Below are 24,290 nucleotides of genomic sequence, written 5' to 3'. Positions count from 1 at the left end.
GGTGACTAAACACACCATTTTATTTGTCACATTTTTACTTTAACACGTCCCTTAAGAAACTGTCTTTTTGACTTTCATATTTATTCTCTTTAATCATTCAAAATGTTAATCTAATGTACTCTTCACTTGGGTTTTCTGTGCTAATTAGTCAATGTATTCAATTTTATCTTAAACTATCTATTTTTAGTAAGAACGACAAGTAAAGTTGTGTGAAAGGAGTAACAACAATGCCTCAATTCTTGTATACATTTACATAATTTTTTTCCAAAGTTAACGAGTACACGTGCTAACACCTCTGATAATACTAGTCAATCAACTATAATGAATACTATCCAGAAAAGTAGTACTATAGTAGGATAATATTCCTGTATTTTGAATCAAAATGAGGGTGTAAATATTGTCTATATGACACTTTAAAATTTACAATCCTCATTCCTAAACCACATTGCGTAGAAGGTTTTACTAGACAGATGCAGAGACGAAGTGTTTGCATTTACAGGTTAACATAAGTATCGCGCAGTATGATGTGATCGTTTACTTAAAATAATCTGATGCTGCTCTCTCCACCTGGTGGTTTACGAACGCCACCATAGCAAACTCTGGATTCAGCTTTACCATCGGAGAATATACCGCTACCACTCATTTCTCTCAGCTTAGACCTGCTCAGTGACTTCTCGGAAGATCCAGGAGGAGTGACAGCGTCTCCCTTGAAGATGCCATTGCCGTTCAACTCTGCAACTTTCTGGTTATGTATTTTCTTTACTGGCTCCACAACAGGTTCACCGCCAAACAAGATACTACTTTGACCACCAGAAGGCTGCACAATGCATAAGAGGAAATGAGATCCATCGTAGTTCAAATGGCAAAACACGGAAATTGAAACGTGAGAAATGAGATCCATACTAGTTCAAATAGCAAAATACATAGACGAGACCTTAACTTAACCTCAACTGACAGCTAAATACTTCAACTTTGAGAATGAACATCTAGTAGACACCTCAACTCGTCCCCACTGTGTCTCGTGGACAGCCAATGCTGAAGCAGCCCATAAATTTTGGAGGTGTCTAGATGATCATTTTGTAAATTGGAGTGTTCAAGTGACACAATGAAGACGAGTTGAGATGTCTAGATGTTCATCCTCCTCAAGTTTAATGTATTTAGCTGTCAGTTACAGTGTCTACATATGTATAAAGCCTTTTTCTTTTGTCAACTTTATCTACCTGAAGGATTTATATTATGGTAAAACCGAAAAAGTGATTCCTTATATCTAATATCATTTTCACGAGATTATCACATTGAATCCTCAACTCTATTTGAGAAAGAAGATAGTGGGAAGAGACTGAGAAGATGAGTTGGGATGGGAGAGTGGTGCAGTCGAGGCTGGAGTGAGAAATTTGAAACAGAAACAAGTCTCAGTAGGCAACTTACATTAGAAACCTTGACAGATGTGTGCACAACTCGTGGAGCAGGTTCACCCATGTCTTTGCTTTCTTCGGGTTGCAATGAACGAGCAACTTTCGATGATCTTGGAGGAACTTCTATGGGAGGTCCAAAGATGTTACTTCCACTAAGTTCCTTGCTCTTTGCTTCCGACAACTGCTTCTTCACCTTGCTACGAATCTTGCTTTCTTGATTTCCACTCAGCTCATGTTGCTTTTCCACTTCTGTTAGAGTGATAGGCATTTCCTCGGAGATATTTTCTACAGTACTTAATGAAAGGCTATCTGTCTTGTTCTCTTGGTCTCCACTTAGCTCGTCCTGCTTTTCTACTTCAGTAGGCGTCTTCTGGGAGATCTTCTCTTCAGTACCAAAAGAAATCTGGCTTTTCCCATTTGCACCTTGCTACAATGGCATCGTAAAATTCGATCAAAGTGCTATTCACCGATTTCCTAATTATGTAGCCTGCTCGTACTCCTAGTCTGATGCAGTAATAAATTTTCTTAAATAAGAGGAAACTGGTACCTGAACTATCCGCACGGATGTTCTGATGTTAGCATTACCGTTAACAGGTCCAGATTCTGATGCAACATCCTTACCACCAGCAGAAAATATATTGCTGCCGATCATCTCCTTCAGTTTATACCCTGAAGAAGGTCTCCTGAAGATAGCAAATTTTCAACAGGGATAAGTTCTAGAAATAAGAGTACATAAACTCAAAGCCATTGTCATTTACTTAATTTTCATTTTCTTTCCAAACAATAGGAACTTCTTGGTCTACTAACATGAGTTGCAACAACACGGGAACATAATCCTGATGACCCTCCGGATTTCAGTTCCACTAGTCACAAGTCGCGTGAGAAAACAATTACCACTCAACTAAGGAAGTGCTTAGACTAGGCTTTCATTAAGCTAGTCATCAACCTACCCGCAAAGCTCCACCTTCATCACTATATCTACAAATATTTCCTCGAAGTCCAAAGACAACTCCATACAATAAAGATCTAATTAACTCTATACGATCCTTATGGCTGTAATTTCTAACACCAGACATCCACAAAATAGCATCCTAATTACATAAAAAAACAACTATAAAGAACTACTTCAATTTCCCAGTATGATTAACAATCCTCCTAATGCGAAGGGTATCCTAAGATATAAAATGGTTGGTCAGTTACGAAATCGAATGTTACAAAAACATATCAATGATGAGCAGCATCAAATCTACATTTTCAATAATAATAAAAATAAAAAGATCAAACCGGTAACATATACAACAAATGGTGGGATAGATCAAAAACACAAAAGCATTAGAACCAAATTAAAGATCATTGAAAGGCATGAACATCCTGAACAATGAAAAGGAAAAGCAACGGAGAATAACAACTGCACTCTATCGTACGTTTAAACCAAAACAGCGATCAGCTTTACTCGGAAAAGAAACAGGGAACAACAACTTTTTTTTAAAAATCATCTTTATTAAATAGCGGAATAAAGTTGAAAAAGAAACCCTAAATGCGCACATAACTTCTATATGAAACATAACTGTAAATAAAAAATAAGAAAATATGATATTTCAGGCAAAATTCTGGAGATTGAAATGAACAATGCAGCATTACACAATAGAACATATTAAGCTAACATGCAATACAAGAAGATAAAAGATTTATAAAAGAATCAAATAATAATGAAATATCAAAAAAAAAAAAAAATCGCTTACGCTTCAATTCCAAATTATTAATTAACATATGCTATATAATATTATCTTTTTCTAATCATTCATTTTCACGCTCATTTCATTCAAATACCAAATATTAAACGAAAAAGCATAAAAATGTCCTAAATTATGTGAAATGGAACAAACATTAATAATTTGGCCTAAAAATGCTCATGTCGTTAATAATTTGGCTCAAAAATATTCATAAAGTCATTTCTGAGCCAGCTTTCACGCACCCTCAAGGGATACTGTCACATCCCACAACCACAACTAATGAGGACATTTTTCAATCCAAACTATTAATATAGCGAATATTTTTGGATCAAACTATTACAATTTGTTCAATTTCACATAATTTAACGAAATTTTTACCGTTTCGAATTTTAAACAAATTCAAAAAGCTTCACCTTTTATACAAGCTTTCAGCTTCCTCATCAGAAACATCTCCTCCAAACAACACCTTACCGATTCCATTAGAAAGCTGCAAACCACAGAAAAAAAACAAAAATGACAAAATTAATCCTCAACACCTCGCTCTCCGGCGAAACAACGGCAAAAAAAATACCTGACGAGAACGAGAAACGGACGACGGCGGCGGAACCTCCGACGACCAATTCAGCAGATCCGCCGTGCATGTTCTCGAATTCCGTGCAGGTGTTGATTTCTCCATTGTTAATTTTTTTATTTTATTTTTACGGCCACCGAGTTTTAACAAAACAACTCGGTGAGTCGATACGTTTTTGGAGTTTTTGAATGAATTAATTTCAGCTTTTTTTTTCTCTCTCTGAATGTTTTCTATTTTTCAAATGCTATTTGTTGGTCACGTTTTTTATATTTGTTGTTTGCTCAAAAAAAATTTGTGTGGGGCCCCTTTGCATGGGTGTAGAATTTTGACACGTGGATTATGAATCCATGTAAAGTGGAGATTTTAATTATTTTTTCTAAAAATGATCATAAGCTAAAATAGAAAGAAATTTGTTATTACTCAAAATTTTTCTAGACTCTAAAATTGACTCTTGTATTTTTAATAAACTATGTATTATTTAAGATCTTATTTATTTGTAAGGAATGTAGGTTTAAATTTTGATTGTTTATCTTAATTATTTAGTTGATTTGTTTATATTCTTAATCTAAATTATTACATGTGTTTATTATCGTAATTTTATGATTGCTTAAATAAATTTGAATAGTAATTTTGAAAAATATAGTTTGTATCTTTAAAGAATAACAATCTGTATTTGACTAGTCAATTTATCTTTTTTTAAAAAAAATGAATTCAGCTTTCAAAATGATTTCTTTATACTTAGTGCTTAAACTCGTGATCTCTGAAAAATGCAACATAAAAATTAAAAATAGACGAAAGATGTAAGAGATAATGTTCTTCTTTTGTTTGTTTATAGAAACATGGCGAAAATAAATGTTGGAGGCCTATTCGAAGATTTTGATTAAGATGGTTAATTCACCACTATTATGATTCAAAGACAAAAATGAAACTTCTTAATGATTAACGAAATCGTAAATAAATATTTTTATTTTGTTTTAGAGTTGAATTCTGAAAATTATATTTGATCATAAAAAAAGTATTTTTGTTTTTTGTTCAAAATCTCGTGGTTTGACATTATAATTTAATTTAATTTAATTAAAGTTTTCTTTATTGTTTAGCCTCTAATATTATATATTTTAAATATTATCAATAACTTGCTTCATTTTCTTTGTATTTTCTTGTTATTTCATTGTTATATTTTCTTTCATTTTTGTTCCTATAATATATCATTCCTTTAGACATACAAAGTTTCTGCCCTACAATGATAAAAGTTATAAAGTCTATGTTACATTCTATGATTTCTTCAAATCTCGCTTGTGAAATTACTCTATAGGTTATTATCCGATAGAAAATCTGGGAAAATAGAATTTTAATTCCTTGGATACAACTGGAATGCTTAATATATTATATCATGGGAAGTTGAATTTGTGTGTGATAATTTTCTTGGAAAAAAATATTTATCAAAACAATAGTACACTTTTTTATTCTTTATGTAAAATTTATTACATAAATATCACATCTTAGGATCCGTGGCGCAATGGTAGCGCGTCTGACTCCAGATCAGAAGGTTGCGTGTTCGATTCACGTCGGGTTCAATCCCCTGATTATATAATCGGATCCACTTTTTTTTTTTCGTTTTTCCAATCACAATTGATTATTCATGTGTTATTTTATTTTTTTAATCACAATCGATTATTCATGCGTTATTTTATTTTTTTAATCACAATCGATTATTCATGTGTTATTTTGTTTTTTTTAATCACAATCAATTACTTATGTGTTATTATGTTTTTCTTAATCACAATCGATTACTCATGTGTTATGTTAAACTTCATGTGTTACTACATATATTAATCGTGTGTTTTGTTAAACTTCGCGTGTTACTACATATATTACTCATGTGTTATGTTAAGCTACACGTGTTTTCAACATATTTCCACTAATACACTAATAAATTGTGAGTTTCAACAAGAAAAATATACTTTGTTTAGCCTCTTTTTCTTCTTCTGTTTTAGTGCTTTGAACCACAATGGCACCACATGTTGCGTTCCTTCCATACAACATGATGAGCCATTTAACTTGCATTGGTACAAATAGCTCGACTCTTCGCCTTCCACGGCCTCAGAGTCACTATCATTAGTGTCTGGATGCATATACTGCATTCAGACACTAAAGTTTTCCTCAGGTAAGTTAACCTGAGCGAATTAAAAATCCGAGCAAATGCTAAGTTGATGGCAGAGATGATACTGCTGAATGCCACTGAATAAGAGGGTTCCTCTCATACACATCTCATCGCGTTGATTGAGGAAATCGAGTCTTGTGCTTTAGAAAGACGTGGTATTTACTTAATATTCATGTTTCGTTTTGTTACTTTCCCTTTATTATGTGTTTTGATTTCAATAATACAAACAACATATGAAGAAGTAAGTTTGTTACTAACTACTTTGCTGAATGAATTCTGCCCTCATCGTGCTCGAGTAAGGGCTGTTGTTCTTCGGATGGAGAGTTGTCTGTTTCTTCAATCATCTGCAACCGGACTCGATCCCTATCTTGTGGATATGTGCAATATAGGAAGGAATAGATTATGCAACAGATGACCATTGGAATGCCTATTGCAGTGTACAATGCCTTAGCAAGTGATACAGCATTTTGTCTATCTGTTTCAATCTCTTGTGAGCCTGTTGATCCCTCCGCGATTGGCTTATAACCAAAAACTTGTTGAGCTAACATACCAACCACCAATGGAGCAAAAGACGATATTATGGTCTCAAAAGATCGATCCAGAGCATAAATGCTTGTTCGAGCTCTCTCAGGAACTATCTCAGCAAATATTGGACTACGAACATGTCAAGGGTTAACATTTTAGTACGTATCTATAATTATAAGACCACAAGATTGAAAAGTCTATTTTACTTTCTTAAACTCTGTATCAAGTCAAAAGCAGACAAACAGATTGAAATGGAGATCATGAATTAGGAAAACGATCATGAAAAAAAATCTGTGCAGTGTACTGACAAATAATATATTTGATGAGAAGAGGACGTACTTGTTTGTCGCTGGACCACACCATGATATGATTGATCCCGTGATGAACAAGACTATACCGTGCAACGTAGCTGTTTTAGGATCATTAGGCAATAGCAGCAGCAAAATTGCAGCTAAAGGTATTGCTGATCCAGTGCTAATCTGAGAGAGTATAATCCTACCAGAATTAGGCAAACGCTTAGCCAATACATCCCCCATGAATCTGTTGAAGATAAGCATCTCCGACAACATGCAGATCAGGAAGGTGAAGAAGAAGACGAAGAGAAAGGTGAGAAGAACAATGGACATCTTGGGAAACATCGAAGAGAATATCGAGGAGTTTCAGACCAGAGGAACGTTCCAAATGTTTCAAAATCACTTCAGCAATGTTTGACATTGGGGCCCCGACAATAATGGGCTGAATCATATTGGGCCTGCGGAAATAGCAAGCTAAAGCAAAGTTGGGCCTGGAGGATCAGAAACGGAAACAAGAAATGAAGGCCCAGCTATGGTTTCAAAGCTATGAATATTTATGCCTTCTCACCATTTGTATATATCCAATTATACAATACCTAGATTCTTTTTTTACCCTTAATAGATTTCTTTGTAAAGAATAAAAGTTTGTTAGATATTTGGACAAATAGAATTAGAACAGCTGTATAGTTTGTTAGGAATAGAAGGTTCTTGATTTTTCATAATACTTGTATATATAGAAGCTTACAAGAAGAAAGAAATACACAGAAAATTTCCCAATCATTTCTCTTTACTGTTTCTTGTAATTCTTACAGAATCCTCCGCACAACGCGCCAAGTGACTGAGAAACTTGAAACAAAGTACTGAGAAGTGCTGTCGTCTTGTGAGAGAATCCGATAAGCTCCAACCACATTGTGGCAAATGACAATGCTGACCAGGGGAACATCCCCGAAACCCCTTGAGCGATAAGTATTTGAAACGATGGAACTTTTATAACTGCTTTCGCTTCTTTTATCAGTTCACTAATTTCTTCTTGAAATGGTTTTACTATACGCTGATTTTTCTTACTTCCAACGTATTGTGGATCGTTGGCAAAGAAATAGACTAGCAAACCGACAAGAACACTAATAACACCAACCAGATGAAAGGAGATTCTCCAGCCCGTGATTCCCATGAATGATGTTTCAGCAATCAGCACAGACATAGTCCCACCAACAACTGCACCAGAGCTTCCTGTTAATGCTAACCATCCAAAAGCTGTACCGCGATTACTCTCATGAGTTGAATCAGCAACTAGAGATAGGATTGCTGGTGTGACAATCGCAAGTCCTATTCCATTCAATCCTCTCGAAATCGCTATCTGTGTTAAACAACATCTGTTAGATTTGCTTAAATTCAAGTAGTATGATAAAAAAGTAAACACATGAAAAGTCAACATCTGTTATCTACACATAAAAAACATACATAAACAGTATACTACAAGCATAAGTGAACAACAGATAGATAGAGAGACTGTTTCTGATAAACCTTTTACTCAAGACAAACAAACAACATGATATACGCGACATAAATTAAATAACCTGAGTGAAGGTGGAAGAGATGGCAACAAGGAAAGTTGCAGCAGACTATAGAAAAGCACCAAAAGCAATGACGTGACCTCTGTTACGACGAGTAGAAAGATACGCAGCTAATGGATAACAAAGACATTGAACTAATGATCTAAACAGAGTAAGAGAACCAAGACCAGTTGGATCAGTATGCAAATCTTTGCCAATTTCAGTATAAACATTAGGTAACAAAGCTTCATCAGCTTTCTCCATTATACCAGCTATATTAACCAACACAAGAGTTAACTTATCCGATCTTATCTTCTCCATAGGAGCAATTTGGATAAATAAAAAGAGTTAATGCAATTTGAAATTTTGGATACTCAACTTCTAAAATGTAGCTCTGTTTCTCTGCTTTAGAGCTTTAACAGAAAATATTACACTAACCAACAAAGTGAAAATCCAGATAATCAATATTCAAGCGTCGATAAGTTTCTTCCTAGATTTCTTTTTCTTCTTTGTTTGGGTATCTATCTATGAGAATTGACATAATCACGAACAATTAAAATGTCTCTAATTGCAAATTTAGTTTTTTTACGAGTATGTAATAAATAATTACTTACATGTGCTCACATACCTTATATGGCTACTTAATTTATTATTAATGTAAATGTAGATGTAGATGTAGTTTATAACATAAAATTATGATGCAGTTGCCATAATTATAGCGAGCTTTATTATTTTTATTGTTGGGCATCTATTTTATTTGTTGACTATTATTTTTTAAAAATGTCACGTGCCTTTTTTTTTTGTGTGTGTATATTTTGATTTGTCTAAAGTAGTTTAAAATCTAAATAGAATATTTGCTATTGTGATAAACAAGAAGATTAAAATTTAAATTTTCAAACCCTTAATCATGATTAATTGATATAGGTTTTTTACCTCATTAAACCACTTAGTTTTAAAAAATCAATGTGATTTGATGTAAATATCTGAAAGGGAGAGAATTTTTAACCAAACTAAGTCATTATATAAAAAACAATTTACCACAGTAATACATTTTTCTAAAATTTTACAAAATTAGTATAAACGTATTTCACAGTAACGTTTTAGGGTATATTTTATTTTTAAAAAACTAACAGCATTAGGTTGATATACGTTACTATAAGTAACGTTTTACTTTTAAAACGTTATTTTCAGTAACGTTTTACTCCTAAAACGTTACTGTGAGTAACGTATATCAATCTGACGCCATAAAAAATAAAATATATCCTAAAACGTTACTGTGGAATACGTTTATACTAGTTTTGTAAAATTTTAGAAAAATATATTATTTTGGTGAATAACTTTATAAAATGACTTAGTTTGGTTAAAACCTCGAAGGGAGAGGTAAGAATCATTTCAAATTTAATTGTTACACTAAAAGCTAGTTTATTATCGCGAGTTAAAATCATTGATATATTTCTACTCTTATATAGTTGGTACAAACAACTAAGTTCAGATAAAATTAAGAGAATTTGACATAATCCTTACATATCCCATTTGAAAATAGTAAGCAAATACTACTAAAAAATAATTCACATTTTTAGTAGAAGAAATGATCAATGATTCATTGCTAATTCAGTAGTTAATGTTATTGTATATATATATATATATAAAAAAAAAAACTATGGAAATCGACATAAATTATGATTGGCTACTAAAAGTATATATATGATCCATTGCAAAAAATAACATAAAAAGGCATTTTAATTTGCCTTTTATTCACCATTTTGAGCTTCGTTAATATATAGCTAACATAATAATAACATACTTTAATCATGCTTAATTAATACAGATTTTCATTTCAGTAAACCACTTAACTATACCAATTTATATCATTTAATGTAAACATCTAATGGAGTAAGTATTTAGAGGAAAATTTATTTCTAAGTTTTGCTTCTTTCACAAAACTTTAACTACTGAATTTCACAATGAATTTACTGAAAGAAGTCTGTGCTCGTCGTGCTCGAGTAAGGGCTGTTGTTCTTCATAAGGAAGATTGCGCGATTCATGAATCTGTTGCAACAGAACACGATCCCTATCTCGTGGATATGTGAAGTACAGGAAGGAGTAAATAGAGCAACAAATAACCATTGGAATGCCTATTGCAGTGTACATTGCTTTGGCAAGTGATGCAGCATTTTGTCTGTCTGTTTCGATTTCCCCCGAGGTCGAAGATCCCTCAGTGATTGGCTTATAACTGAACACTCGTTGAGCTAAAGTACCAACTAGAAGAGGAGCAAATGATGCTAACAAGGTCTCAAAACATCGATCCAGAGCATAAATGCTTGTCCGAGCTCTCTCAGGAACTATCTCAGCAAATATTGGACTACAAAACATCAAAGTCCATCTATGATCAATGCAAAGATAGTAACAGAAATCGAAGGACAAGAAACTAACAGGAGCAATACTACGACTACTAATATGAATGTACCTAACATGTGCTTCTTAAAACATTTCAACTGCATATATATGCCTGTGTGTGAGTATGCAAGTGGAAAGAGTAGACATACCTGTTTGTTGCTGGACCGGTCCATGATGCGCAAAATCCCAATATAAACAAGACTAAACCATGCAACAGAGCTGTGGAAGGATCTATAGGCGATAGCAGCAGCAGAATTGCAGCTAAGGGAACAGCTGAACCAGTGCTTATCTGAGAGACGATGATCCTACCAGAATTAGGCAAGTGCTTCGCCAATACATCCCCTACGAATCCTCCAAAAACCGCGCCACATGACAGAGAAACTACAAACAAACTCGAGATGAGTGCTGTTGTCTTGTGAGAGAATCCAACAAGCTCCAACCACATAGTAGTAAATGACAGTGATGTCCCAAGGAATGATCCGAAAACCCCTTGTGCAACAATTATCTTGAAGGAAGGTACTTTGATAACCGATTTTGCTTCTTTCAACAGTTCTCTCAGTTGTTCTTGAAATGGTTCCGCGAGAGGTAGATCTTTTGCATTGACATCTCTGTCAAGAAAACGGGGATCTTCCGCGAAGAAATAGACTAAAAGACCAACAAGAACACTTACAATACCAACCAAATGAAAGGAGATTCTCCAGCCCGGAATTCCCATAAATGACATTTCCGCAATCAGCACAGACATAGTCCCACCAACAACTGCACCAGAGCTTCCTGTTAATGCTAACCATCCAAAAGCTGTACCGCGATTACTCTCATGAGCTGAATCAGCAACTAGAGATAGGATTGCTGGTGTGACAATCGCAAGTCCTATTCCATTCAATCCTCTCGAAATTGCTATCTGTGTTAAACAACATCAAACAAGATAACACCTTCATTCTTGTCAACTACACAAACAAACCACAAATACAACACTATTTGAAAAAACAGAGGATTGAAGCAGAGACCTCAGCAAAGGTAGAGGAGATGGCAACAAGGAACGTGGCACCGGACCAAAGAAAAGCCCCGAGAGCAATGACATTAGCACGATTATGACTAGCAGCAAGGAATGCAGCAATGGGGTAACAAAGACATTGAACTAATGATCTGTAAAGACTAAGTGAACCAAGACCAGCAGGATCAATGTTCAAGTCCTTGCCAACTTCTTTATAAACTCTAGGTAACAGAGTTTCATCAGCCATTTCCATTATAGAAGCAATATTTATCAATATAAGTGTCAACTTGTTCTTAAGCTTTTTCATCACCATTAATATCTCAATTAGCAAAACCTTTTTCCTTTTTTTGTTTTGAAATTCAGTGTTTACATATAGTACATCCCTCCATCCTCTATTAGTTGTCTACTTTCCTGTTTACACACGACTTTAGAAATTATAAATAACAAGAATCATTTTACTAATCTACATTTGGGGTTGTTCAAAACCTAACTGTAACCGATAATAGGTTATCCAATTTAAGGTTGATGAACGGATTAAAAGATTATAATTAACGTTTTATAAATGCAGAGATCTATTACTCAATTTTAATACTATTTATATTCTTTGCTTCAATTATCACATTATTTTCAACAGTGAATGATTATATCACTGTATATACTCAAGTTTTATATGCTTTACTAATACATAAAATTTTATTATTTTTATTTTTAAAAGGAAAAATGTATAAGTAGCCCCATAGACTATGACCGAAATCTTAGAGACACACCTTAATTAATCTATGGTCCTAGAACTTAATTTTTTTTTAATTTCATATACATTTTATCTTACGTGACATACTTTGTGATTCTATACAATTAAGACGCATATGCACAAAATTATAAAAAATAAGTTCAATTAAGATGTGTTTTTAAAATTTCAGTTATAATCTAGGGACTACTCATATATTTTCCATATTTAAAAGAAAAGGAATCATTAATCTCAATACTGAATAATTATAGTAATTGACGGACCGAATCATCTTATCAATAGGCTCCTCTGATAGTGGAGAAGAAATAAAAATAAAGTGAAAGCAATAAAATAAAATTACTTTGGGGATTAGTTTATTTAAATAAGATTATAAAATATAGTTTTTTAAAATTGAATCTAAAATGTATCATTATCTTTTCTCCACTATAAAACTTGTGGAAGATAATGAAGGAATAAAACAAGATACTAATAAACCCAAAGTTCGTATCAACTTGTGCATTTTGACTAAATTTATAAAAAAAAAATTATTTTTATTTTTGGTAATCACTGTAAGTTACCATTATCAAACGAAAAACAAATAAATCTTAAGAGGACTCAATTTCCTAATTACAATCTAAGAAGGTTAGAAGACAGTTAGATACATAAAAAATAATTGTTTTCTGTTAATAAATAATGAGATAGATGATTTTTTTCTTAAAAGTGAAATAAAATAAAGAAATTAATTTTTTAACGAATAATATAAATTGACGTTTACTCTAAAAAAGTAAATATATTTCAGTCTTTTTCCCTTAAATTTATTAAGAACGCGTTTGAATATAATAATATATTTTTTTCGTTGTTCAACTTCTTCCATTTACTGCATTCCAATCAACCAACCTATCAAATGATAAATTATTCCTATTTTGATACTTTTAGCTTAAATTTTAATATAAAAAAATAAAAAGATTTGTATGTTTGATTTGATGTTTATAATAAAAAAATGTCTAATGTGAAGCCCGATCGCAATATATTCTAATATGTGTATATAAATTAAATTTGTGATAAATTATTACTGATAAAATTGTTTATTTACATCAAAGGTGTTTGAAATTAAATAGTTTAATTTTCACATATAACAAATACAAAATTTATATTTGTATGTTATATCAAAATTTATATAATTGTGCTCCATAGCAAACATAAATATGTATATTTCGCTATACAACAGTTGTATAATTCGCTATACATATACAAAGAAATCAATTGTATGATTCACTATACATATATAAAAGAAAAACAGTTGTATACAAAAGATCAATTGTATAATCTGTGTAGGTATAAAACGAGAAAGGCAAAAGAAAATTGGCAGGGGATATTTGTATTTGTGTAATTATAAGTGTATAAGAAGAAGATATATGCATTTGCATGTGTATATACAATTTCCTCTCGCTTTATATATACAAACAGAACACAATTTATACATTTCTTTTTCGTTTGTATAAGCAAGAAAGGTGAAAGTGGTGAGCGAAATTCAGGAGAATCACGACCGAGATTTGGAAGAGAGAAACAAAAATATATGTATTTGCACAATTTTCTCTCGCTTTATACAAACACAAACACAAATACATTTTATACATTTGTGTTTATATAAAGAGAGAGAGAGGCGAGCGAGACTTCCACCAAATGAGAGTAACGAGCAAGATTCCACCAAAACTAGCCGAAATTAATTAAATAATAAAATTCCATGCATATGTGGGACCGAATCATGTTTCTATAAAATATAATAATAACACCGTCATTGTTCCCTTTTATTTATCATTTATTCTTAACATAAATTTTTATTTTTATTTGTTATTTTGTCATATCAAGAAAATATAATAATTATTTTTTATATTTATCCTCAATATTAAATACTTATTTTTCAAAGTATCATTTAACAAGAAATAGTTTAGTAAGGCCAAATTTGAAGATTTTGATGAGTCTACTTAGCATTCGAGACGAATTCAAATTTGAAGATTTTGATGCACCAATACTATCTTAATTTAGGTAGTTGACGAAATTTTTACTAAAATTAACGAATAATATAGTATTTGATTGGTAACTAGTGGCTCAAATATGATTTGTAAGCTAAACTCAAAATAAAATAATGAAATAAAACTGAAATGTATTCTCGCGAATGGTTCCTTTGAATTGTAACAACTAAACAAGGGCACCACTGTGCTTCTTATGATACAATGTTAATTATATCCTATTTTATATCTATTTCTCTCTCTCTCACACTCACACACACACACATATATATATATGTGTGTGTATTTTTTTGAAGTTAATGGATGCACATACACCCCTATAAAATCATGGAAGTCCGCCTCTACTTGGTACTGCCTTTGAGTAACTACATAATAAATTTCAACTACCAACAATAGAGTCCAGATTTTTACCAAAGAAATTTAAAAAAAAAAAAATAAAGGCAAAACTCATGTTTCTGTGATTAGGTTTAGGTTAGGTAAAACTCATATTTCTTGGTCAATAACCTCTTAACAATACATACAAGAAAATAGCTTCTCATATTTACTAAAGTTAACCGCACTCAATATTTACAAGAAATTAATTAGATGAATGACATATGTTTGTATATCAATTTATATGACGTAAACATTTGGTGCGAGTAAGTTTTTAGAGAATATTCACTCCAAGTTTTGCTTCTTTCACAAAAACTTTAACTACAACTAATTTACTGAAAGAAGTCTCTGCTCATTGTGCTCGAGTAAAGGCTGTTGCTCTTAATATGGAAGATTGCGCGATTCATGAATCTGTTGCAACAGAACACGATCCCTATCTCTACGTGAAATACAGGAAGGAGTAGATGGAGCAACAGATGACCATTGGAATGCCTATTGCAGTGTACATTGCTTTGGCAAGTGATGCAGCATTTTGTCTATCTGTTTCGATTTCCCCTGAGGTCGAAGCTCCCTCAGGGACTGACTTATAACCGAACACTCGTTGAGCTAAAGAACCAACCAGCATAGGAACAAATGATGCTGTGATGGTCTCGTGAGATCGATCCAGAGCATAAATGCTCGTTCGAGCTCTCGCATGAACTATCTTAGCAAATATTGGACTACATAAAAAAGGCATTTTGAGCTTTATGAATGTACCTAACATAATAACAATAGCATAAATAGTGCAATTTCACAAAGTAGGGTCTGAGAAGGTTAGAGTGTACACAGATCTTATCTCTATCTCAGAAGAAGAGAAATTATTTGCAATAGACCCTCGCCTCAAGAAAACCAACAGATAGTAACAAAACAATATGATAAGATAATATAGATATACCTGTTTGTTGCTGGACTTGTCCATGATGTGCAAAATCCCAATATAAACAGGACTATACCATGCAACAAAGCTGTTTTAGGATCATTAGGCAATAGCAGCAGCAGAATTGCAGCTAAGGGAATAGCTGAACCAGTGCTTATCTGAGACAATGATCCTACCAGTATTAGGTAAGTGTTTAGCCCAGACATCCCCCATGAATCCACCAAAAACCGCGCCAATAGACATAGAAACAACAAAGAAAGTCGAGATAAGTGCTGTCGTCTTGTGAGAGAATCCAACAAGCTCCAACCACATAGTGGTAAATCTCAGTGATGTCCCATGGAATGAACCGAAAAACCCTTGTGCAACAATTATCTTGAAGGAAGGTACTTCTATAACTCCTTTTGCTTCTTTTAACAGTTCTCTCAGTTGTTCTTGAAACGGTTTCGGAGAAGGCTGATCATTTGCATTGACATCTCTGTCAAGAAAACAGGTATCTTTTTCGCGAAGAGATAGACTGAAAGATCAACAAGAACACTTTTAATACCAACCTAATAAAAGGAGATCATTCTCCAGCCCGGGATTCCCACGAATGATGTTTCAGCAATCACAGTCCCACTAATGATTGCACCACAACATCCTGTTAATGATGACCATCCAAAAGCTGTACCGCGATTAGTCTCATGAGTTGAATCAGCAACTAGAGATAGGATTGCTGGTTTGACAATCGCAAGTCCTATTCCATTCAATCCTCTCGAAATCGCTATCTGTTAAATAACATCAATAAAATAACACTTTCATTCTTGTCATGAAGAGAAAGACAAATAACACAAAAACCAACGTTTATATAATCCAATTGATAACTCTTCAGAAAAACATATAATCCATTTATCAAGCGTATGCATATAGACTCTCGGCTCAAGAAAAAACAGTCAGAAGTAGTATATAGAGAAAGAAACTACCATCTACAGAGAATGAAGCAGAGACCTCAGCAAAGGTAGAGTAGATGGCAACAAGGAACATAGCACCGGACCAAAGAAAAGCCCCGAGAGCAATGTCATTGGCACAATTATGACGAGCAGCAAGAAATGCAGCAAGAGGGTAACAAAGACATTGAACTAATGATCTGTAAAGACTAAGTGAGCCAAGACCAGCAGGATCAATGCGCAAATCCTTGCCGACTTCTTTATAAACTCCAGGTAACAGAGTTTCATCAGCCATTTCCATTATAGCAGCAAAATTTATCAATATAAGTGTCAAGTTGTTCTTGAGCTTTATCATCACCATTACTATCTCAATTAGCAAAGTTCTTTTCATTTTTTGAAATTAATGTTAACATAGATATATATGAGGAACTCTAGAAAAAGTTATTTGAACTGTAAATATAAGTATTATATAGTAGGATTTAATTAAAGGCCAAATACATAGATCAGTAGGATTCAATTATCATAGTATTTTTGTCATTTACTACAACAAAAGTAGTTTTTGGCGGGCAATAAATATGCACATTAACAAAGAGTGATAAAGTCTTTACCGGCATTAGTTAATTGTCATTGGATCATGTATAGCTATAGGTTTTAGGGACATTTACATAGAGTGTTAAATGCAGCTAAAAATATGTTTACTGATTCTCTTCTTTGTAATATAATACTTTTTCAGAATGTAAGCTTAATGTTTAAAAACATCTATACTGCAATAATACAATTAACAATAGCAAGAAGTGAGATTGTGCTTGTTGGATTTTATGTACATACAACCTAAAATTTCAACTAATTCTGTGTTCATCGTGCTCGAGTAAGGGCTGTTGTTCTTCGGATGGAGAATTGTCTGTTTCTTCAATCAGCTGCAACCGGACACGATCTCTATCTCGTGGATATGTGAAATACAGGAAAGAGTAGATAGAGCAAGAAATGACCATTGGAATGCCTATTGCAGTGTACAATGCCTTAGCAAGTGATGCAGCATTTTGTCTATCTGTTTCAATCTCTTGTGAGCCTGTTGATCCCTCTGCGATTGGCTTATAACCAAAAACTTGTTGAGCTAAAATACCAACCACCAATGGAGCAAAAGACGATATTATGGTCTCAAAAGATCGATCCAGAGCATATATGCTTGTCCGAGCTCTCTCTGGTACTATCTCAGCAAATATTGGACTGCAAACACGTCAATAGTGAGATATTTTAGTGTAAGTCAGAACAGGAAAAATATGCTAAACATTCTAAAAAATGATAGACGTACTTGTTTGTCGCTGAACCACACCATGATATGATTGATCCCATGATGAACAAGACTAAACCGTGCAACATAGCAGTTTTAGGATCATTAGGCAATAGCAGAAGAAGAATTGCAGCTATTGGAATTGCTGATCCCGTGCTAATCTGTGCGAGTATAATCCTACCAGAATTAGGCAAGTGCTTAGCCAGTACATCCCCCATGAATCCTCCAAACAACGAGCCAAGTGAGTCAGCAACTCGAAACAAAGTCCATAGAAGTGCTGTTGTCTTGTGAGAGAATCCTACAAGCTCCAACCACATTGCGGCAAATGACAATGCTGACCAGGGGAACGTCCCGGAAACCCCTTGGGCGATAAGTATTTGAAAAGAGGGCACTTTGATAACCGCTTTTGCTTCTTTTAGCAGTTCACTAACTTCTTCTTGAAATGATTTTAGTTTAAGTTGATCTCTTTCTTTATCAGCCTTACTTCCAAGATATCGTGGATCGTTGGCAAAGAGACGGACTAAAAAACCAACAAGAACACTTACAATACCAACAAGATGGAAAGAGAGTCTCCATCCAGGGATCCCCATGAATGATGTTTCAGCTATCAGCACAGACAAAAGCCCACCAAGGATTGAGCCAAAACTTGATGTTAATGCTAACAATCCGAAAGCAGTACCGCGGTTACTTTCATTAGTTGAGTCAGCAACTAAAGATTGAATTGCTGGTGTGACTATTGCAAGTCCTATTCCATTCAATGCTCTCGAAATTGCTATCTGTTAAGCATCATCGATGTGAGACTCAAGTCCCATACTTTGTTATAGGATCATAACATATGCATACAAAAAAATCATTTTCACCCTATTTATACAACACAATTTTACAACGAAGGAGATTCAATTGAGCTCCTTCCTTGGTTTTGACTCCGTCAATGTTCAAACAAGGACGGAGCCACAACACAAGTTATTGTTTGTTGTGTCAACTAACACCACATTGGAAGTTGAAAAGAAGAGTAAGCTACTTATAAGGTGTTGAATACTCAGTCTTTTTGGGAAAATCAAATAAAACTTAATCTAAAGCAAACATATCACACTGCGAACCCATCAACAACATAACCAGTGTAATTCCACAACTGCAACTTTCATTAACAGGGTTCAAAATATGAAAAAGTAAACACTAAGGGTTCAATATCTACTATATATATATATATACATAAAAATAATTTTAACCATACATAAACTGTATAATTTTCCGCTAATAGCTCGGCCCTATGACCACAAATGGACAAAATTTACTCTTATTTAGTACAGTTAGAGAGATTGTTTCTAACACACCCTACACTCAAGACAAGTATAATTTTCTACCGAATACCCTTACTAGCTCGGCCCCTACAACCACAAGCAAATAAAATTAACCCTGAAGGAGACTGTTTCTGACAGACCCTCAAATGAAGACAAACATAAACACAACATATATGGAAACACAAAAAAGTAACAACAACATGATATACGCAACGTAAATTAAATAACCTGAGTGAAGGTGGAAGAGATGGCAACAAGAAAAGTTGCAGCAGACCATAGAAAAGCACCAAAAGCAATGACATGAGCTCTGTTACGACGAGTAGAAAGATACGCAGCTAATGGATAACAAAGACATTGAACTAATGATCTAAACAGAGTAAGAGAACCAAGACCAGTTGGATCAGTATGCAAATCTTTGCCAATTTCTGTATAAACATTAGGTAACAAAGTTTCATCAGCTTTCTCCATTATACCAGCTATATTCACTAATACTAGAGTCAACTTATCTGATCTGATCTTCTCCATGACTTCTACTACCATTATGATCTTGCTAAGAAAATAATGGTTTAAACAATTTGGTTATACATTGTGTATTTATAATTGAATTATATTTCGAAACTATAGAGGGTGTTTGACTAATAACCTTTGTTTCTCTGTTTTAGAGCTAGTGTATACATAGCTTAAAAATATATCAATTTCATATTACTCGACTTATATTGAGCAGGAAAAAGTAATAGAAATTTCTTGATTTATTAAAATGAAATATCTATTTTTTTCATGGTTCATTAAAAAAAGAAAAAATATGTAGGTACTCCTTCAACCTATTTCTTAAATCAAAGAGACACATTTATACTATACTAAGGTTTTATTAGTGTACTTATTTTATAAGTAATTCTCTATCGTTTTCGGCCTACGTGACACTAGTTTGAAAAAAAAAATCATCACTGAACCCATAAGATAGTGTTACGTAGGCCGAAAAAAATAAAAAATTATTAATAAAATAATTTCAAAAATAATAGAACCTTAGTATATTATAAATGTGTCTCTAAAATATGAGATATAAATTGAAGGGTATTTATACATTATTCAAAAAAAAAAGGTACTTCTTTAGTTTCAAAATAGTTGTTGTCCTTGCTAAGAAAATTTGTTATTTCAGAAGTCAATGCAAAATTATTTATTAATTTATTTTGTTCTTTTTAAAGTAGTAATTGTTATGGAAGACTGAAGTCATCTCAATTATTACACACAAATGAAGTAAAAATTCAATATATTTATTTTAATCTACTTATCCCCCGGCATATGTGAGTACTTTCTCCGTCCTATTTATACGTCGTTTTTATTTAAAATATATGTTCCTTAATATTGTAACTTTACAAAATTTAATGAACAAATGATATTATTCTTTTTATGTTTTACTACTGAGAGTTATTAGTCTTGAAAATATGTATTTGATCAATAAAGAAAAACTAAATAATTAACTCATATTATTGACCGACTTAATTAATTAAAATAAGTTAATTCATTTATTGATTGAAAACTTAATTTTAAGAGAATATTAAACAAGAGTACAATAACGAACTTATCTGATTTCTTAGGAAAAATGTAACCCCTCAATCTATGCCTCAAATTACAGAGACACACTTATACTATATTAAGGTCCTATTACCACTGAACTTATTTTATAAGTAATTTTCTACCCCTTTTCGACCTACGTGACACTAGCTTGAAAAAAAGTCAATCAGCATTGGGCCCACAAGATAGTGCCACGTAGGCCGAAAAGGGATAGAAAATCATTAATAAATTAAGTTCAGGGATAGTATAGTACAAGTGTGTCTCTGAGATTTTGGACATAGATTGAAGGGATACTTGTGCATTATCCCAATCTTTTAAAAAATATTAAATCTAGAACGTGACAAGACAATTAAATCTTTGACTTTAAAAATTCATGATCATTCGAAATCACTTATTTTCAAGATGATTGCGTGTAATTACATACGATAAAATTACGACATGTATAACGGGAGACACGCTGAATGCTCAAAACTTGAAAAATGTATTATGTGGGACCAAATTAAGTTCCCAAAAAAGCGTTGAATATTAGATGATGAGGATACACCAACCTAGAAAATTTTGGATAGTTTTCAAATATTTTTTATTTTATTCGTATTATTTGGGGTCGTATGTTCAGAGTATGTATTAAAGTCTCGATAAAATTTGAATTGTATATTGCAGGAGTTAAAATTTGAGACTTTTGATTAAGGGTGGATCAGTCTTACTATTACGCACCAGCTCATATTGGTGGGTTATTTTCTTTTACTTCCTAAGTCAAAATTCGAGATATTTAGGTTTTAAATATTTATGAGTTATTTTCTTTTACTTCCTAAGTCAAAATTCGAGATATTTAGGTTTTAATTATAAATATTTGGAAAAAAAAATTATATATTTAAATTTTTTATAAAAAAAAATTACAAATCAATAAAATTAATGATTTAAAAGAAATTAAGAAAATTATAATAAAAGATTTATTTTGTAAAAATATTAATTTCCTCACGTGAAATGGAAAGAATAATAATACTTCTTCGTTGTTTTTGCTTTATTAGGAAGCAAATTAGAAGAATTAGCGTTTACGTGAAGATAAAAATTTATGAAAATATGTAAGCAAGATCCCAATTGAAAAAAATAAATATAAAATAGAAGTAGAATAGCGTGAGCAATTAGACATAAGATATAAATTATCAAGATCTATAGAGTAATGAAACATACCTAAATCATTTTATTGAGTATTATATCTGCAATTTTTTTACTTAAGTAATGGTTAGTGAAACACATATAGATATTAATTAGATCAAATGTTTGTCTAGAAATACTTTTAGGCATGTTAATTTATTATAAAATCTTCATCTACTTAGCATATATAACTGTTCTATTAGCCGATCACATATTAATATTTTAAAATATATTTTTAATTGACTTTTTTAAAAGTTCCAAAATTTTCTCTTTCAAATAAGAGATATAGATACCATAATAGAGACCGGAACACGGCTAAAAGGGTGGAGAAAAAGATGATAGGATGTGTAGAGTTGAAATAAATTAATTTATTCAATAATAGTTTTAATCTTTAATTTTAATATCTAAATAATATTAATTATTTAGATTTGTCATAGTTAAAATTATTATCTTTACCCACGTGGAGTGTCACATGGCAGTTTTTTTAAGCAAAAGAGCAAGTGTACACACATTATTAAAAATTAGACGACATATGTTTCAATAACTATTGTATCATAATTCATGTAAAAAGTTCACATTATCAATAGGTTTTGTTCAAATTCAACAAATTGACACAATTTAAATATATTTTTATCCATTAACTTTTTGAATTATGATAGTTTAATACAATTCAATATAAATAATAAATATTCATATAAGTTAATTTTCATTCGATGTAAACATTAGGCATGTATAAGTTTTTTTATTGACCCCTATATTTTATTTTTGTCCTGTTTTCCCCTCTTTTTAGGAAGAGGTTTGGGGGGAAGGGGGGTTATGGATAAGATTCTTCGTAAACCCAATATTGATTCTTTTAAGGGCAACTTTCACATATAGCAAATAAAAAAATTCATATTTGTATTTTATAGCAAAGTTACATAATTGCGCTCCATAGCAAACATAAAACTGTATAATTCGCTATACATATACAATTATATAATTCGCTGGCCTATTTCGCTGCAATTGTATAATTTGTTTTGCATACAGTTGAATCGAATTAAAATGTATGTATATTGCATAATTATAAGTGTATACCAAGAAGATATATGTTTTTCTCGCTTTATACAAAAACAGAAAAACAATATATACACTTCTGTTGTATAAAGCTAGAGAAAATTGTATTTCACTGCAATTGTATAATTGACAATTGTATAATTCGTTGACCTTTTTCTCTGCAATATTTGTATAAAATTTGCATTTGTCTACAATTGAATTGAAGTAAAATGTTTGTAAATTGTATAATTAAGTGTATAACACGAAGATATATGTTTTTACATGTGTATATACAATTTTTTCTCGTTTTATACAAAACGGAAATAGAAATTATACACTTCTGTGTATTAAGTGAGAGAGGCGAGAATGAGAGAGTGGCGAGTGATACTTTTGGGAGAGAGGCGCCTGACAAATTTTGGCTAACGTTTGCTATGGAGCACAATTAAATCAAACCCTAGCTACTCCATTTATTTTAGATTATTAATTTGCTATTACATACAAGTTTCCCTTCTTTTAATAATAATAATATGAATAATTAAAAAAATGAAAAATAATGTATAATTATTGCTTACCGTATTCTTGGCGTTATAATTTTTCCAATTATTTATTGAAAAATGAAGTTTTACAAAATCAATACGAGGAAACTGAACAATCCAAAATACGTATATCTTCTAATTGTATTGTTTTTTTTTTATCCTGACTTACTTATTAATTTATTATATCGTGTTTTCGCATAAAAAATATAAATAATTGGAGAAAGAAATAATATTAACTTTGTGATACAATCGTTCATAACTCCAATATGATATTATTGTACCAAATCAATGTTTAATTTATCATTTACCAAATTATCAAATCAAAATTTAAAATTTTGATACTTCTGATATCTATTTTTAATTATTAATTATTGAATTACCAAACTCAAAATTTTATTAAACCCGAACCGAATACTGAGCGTCCACTCCTACCTAAACCCAAATATAAATCTTACTGATTTAATTATTGGACATCATTAGATATGTTTGACAAAAAACAACCTAGCTTTTGCAAATCTAGAATATTCAAAGCAAAAGTCATTTTCTCAAGGAAGAAATATTCTCATACGCAACGAGGGATCTGATAGAGTGTTGTAACATCTTAAGTTAGAGTTTTTGGCTAAAAACATCTTTCAATTATACTTCAAATTTAAATTATATCCTTAAAATATTATTTTTTTAGCAGAAAACATCCTTTAACTATATGTCAAACTTAAACTACATCTTTAAAGTATCATTTTTAGCGGAAAACATCCTTAAAATTTCTTAAAGTAAACAATTTTCATCTTTCTAC

General features: G+C 32.1%; 3 protein-coding genes, 1 non-coding gene and 2 pseudogenes across 4 annotated transcripts; 1 reads left to right on the top strand and 5 right to left on the bottom strand.

Moving 5' to 3' along the window:
* Positions 1–219: 219 nt before the first annotated feature.
* Positions 220–3,963, bottom strand: LOC101246430 (uncharacterized). The gene is made up of 5 exons (XM_004239940.5): positions 3,720–3,963; positions 3,562–3,635; positions 1,963–2,098; positions 1,429–1,842; positions 220–817 (listed from the first exon to the last, which is right to left on the bottom strand). The coding sequence occupies exons 1-5, from the start codon at positions 3,822–3,824 to the stop codon at positions 539–541; spliced, it is 1,008 nt and encodes a 335-aa protein (XP_004239988.1). The 5' UTR covers positions 3,825–3,963; the 3' UTR covers positions 220–538.
* A 1,258-nt stretch (positions 3,964–5,221) lies between these two features.
* On the top strand, positions 5,222–5,293 carry TRNAW-CCA (transfer RNA tryptophan (anticodon CCA)). The gene has a single exon. It is a non-coding gene; the product is annotated as a tRNA-Trp (tRNA).
* Positions 5,294–6,059: 766 nt separating this feature from the next.
* On the bottom strand, positions 6,060–8,611 carry LOC101254493 (uncharacterized; annotated as a pseudogene).
* Positions 8,612–9,973: 1,362 nt separating this feature from the next.
* On the bottom strand, positions 9,974–12,208 carry LOC101246722 (uncharacterized). Its single transcript, XM_004239941.5, has 3 exons — positions 11,656–12,208; positions 10,798–11,549; positions 9,974–10,613 (listed from the first exon to the last, which is right to left on the bottom strand). Exons 1-3 carry the CDS (start codon positions 11,953–11,955, stop codon positions 10,211–10,213), a joined length of 1,455 nt encoding a protein of 484 aa, XP_004239989.2. The 5' UTR covers positions 11,956–12,208; the 3' UTR covers positions 9,974–10,210.
* A 2,711-nt stretch (positions 12,209–14,919) lies between these two features.
* Positions 14,920–17,142, bottom strand: LOC101254800 (uncharacterized; annotated as a pseudogene).
* A 146-nt stretch (positions 17,143–17,288) lies between these two features.
* Positions 17,289–19,884, bottom strand: LOC101255101 (uncharacterized). Its single transcript, XM_004240191.5, has 3 exons — positions 19,431–19,884; positions 17,923–18,677; positions 17,289–17,837 (listed from the first exon to the last, which is right to left on the bottom strand). Exons 1-3 carry the CDS (start codon positions 19,740–19,742, stop codon positions 17,450–17,452), a joined length of 1,455 nt encoding a protein of 484 aa, XP_004240239.1. The 5' UTR covers positions 19,743–19,884; the 3' UTR covers positions 17,289–17,449.
* Positions 19,885–24,290: the final 4,406 nt, after the last annotated feature.

Source organism: Solanum lycopersicum, chromosome 5 (assembly GCF_036512215.1).
Source record: "Solanum lycopersicum chromosome 5, SLM_r2.1".
Classification (NCBI taxonomy): domain Eukaryota; kingdom Viridiplantae; phylum Streptophyta; class Magnoliopsida; order Solanales; family Solanaceae; genus Solanum; species Solanum lycopersicum.
This window is presented reverse-complemented; position numbering and strand designations above follow the sequence as displayed.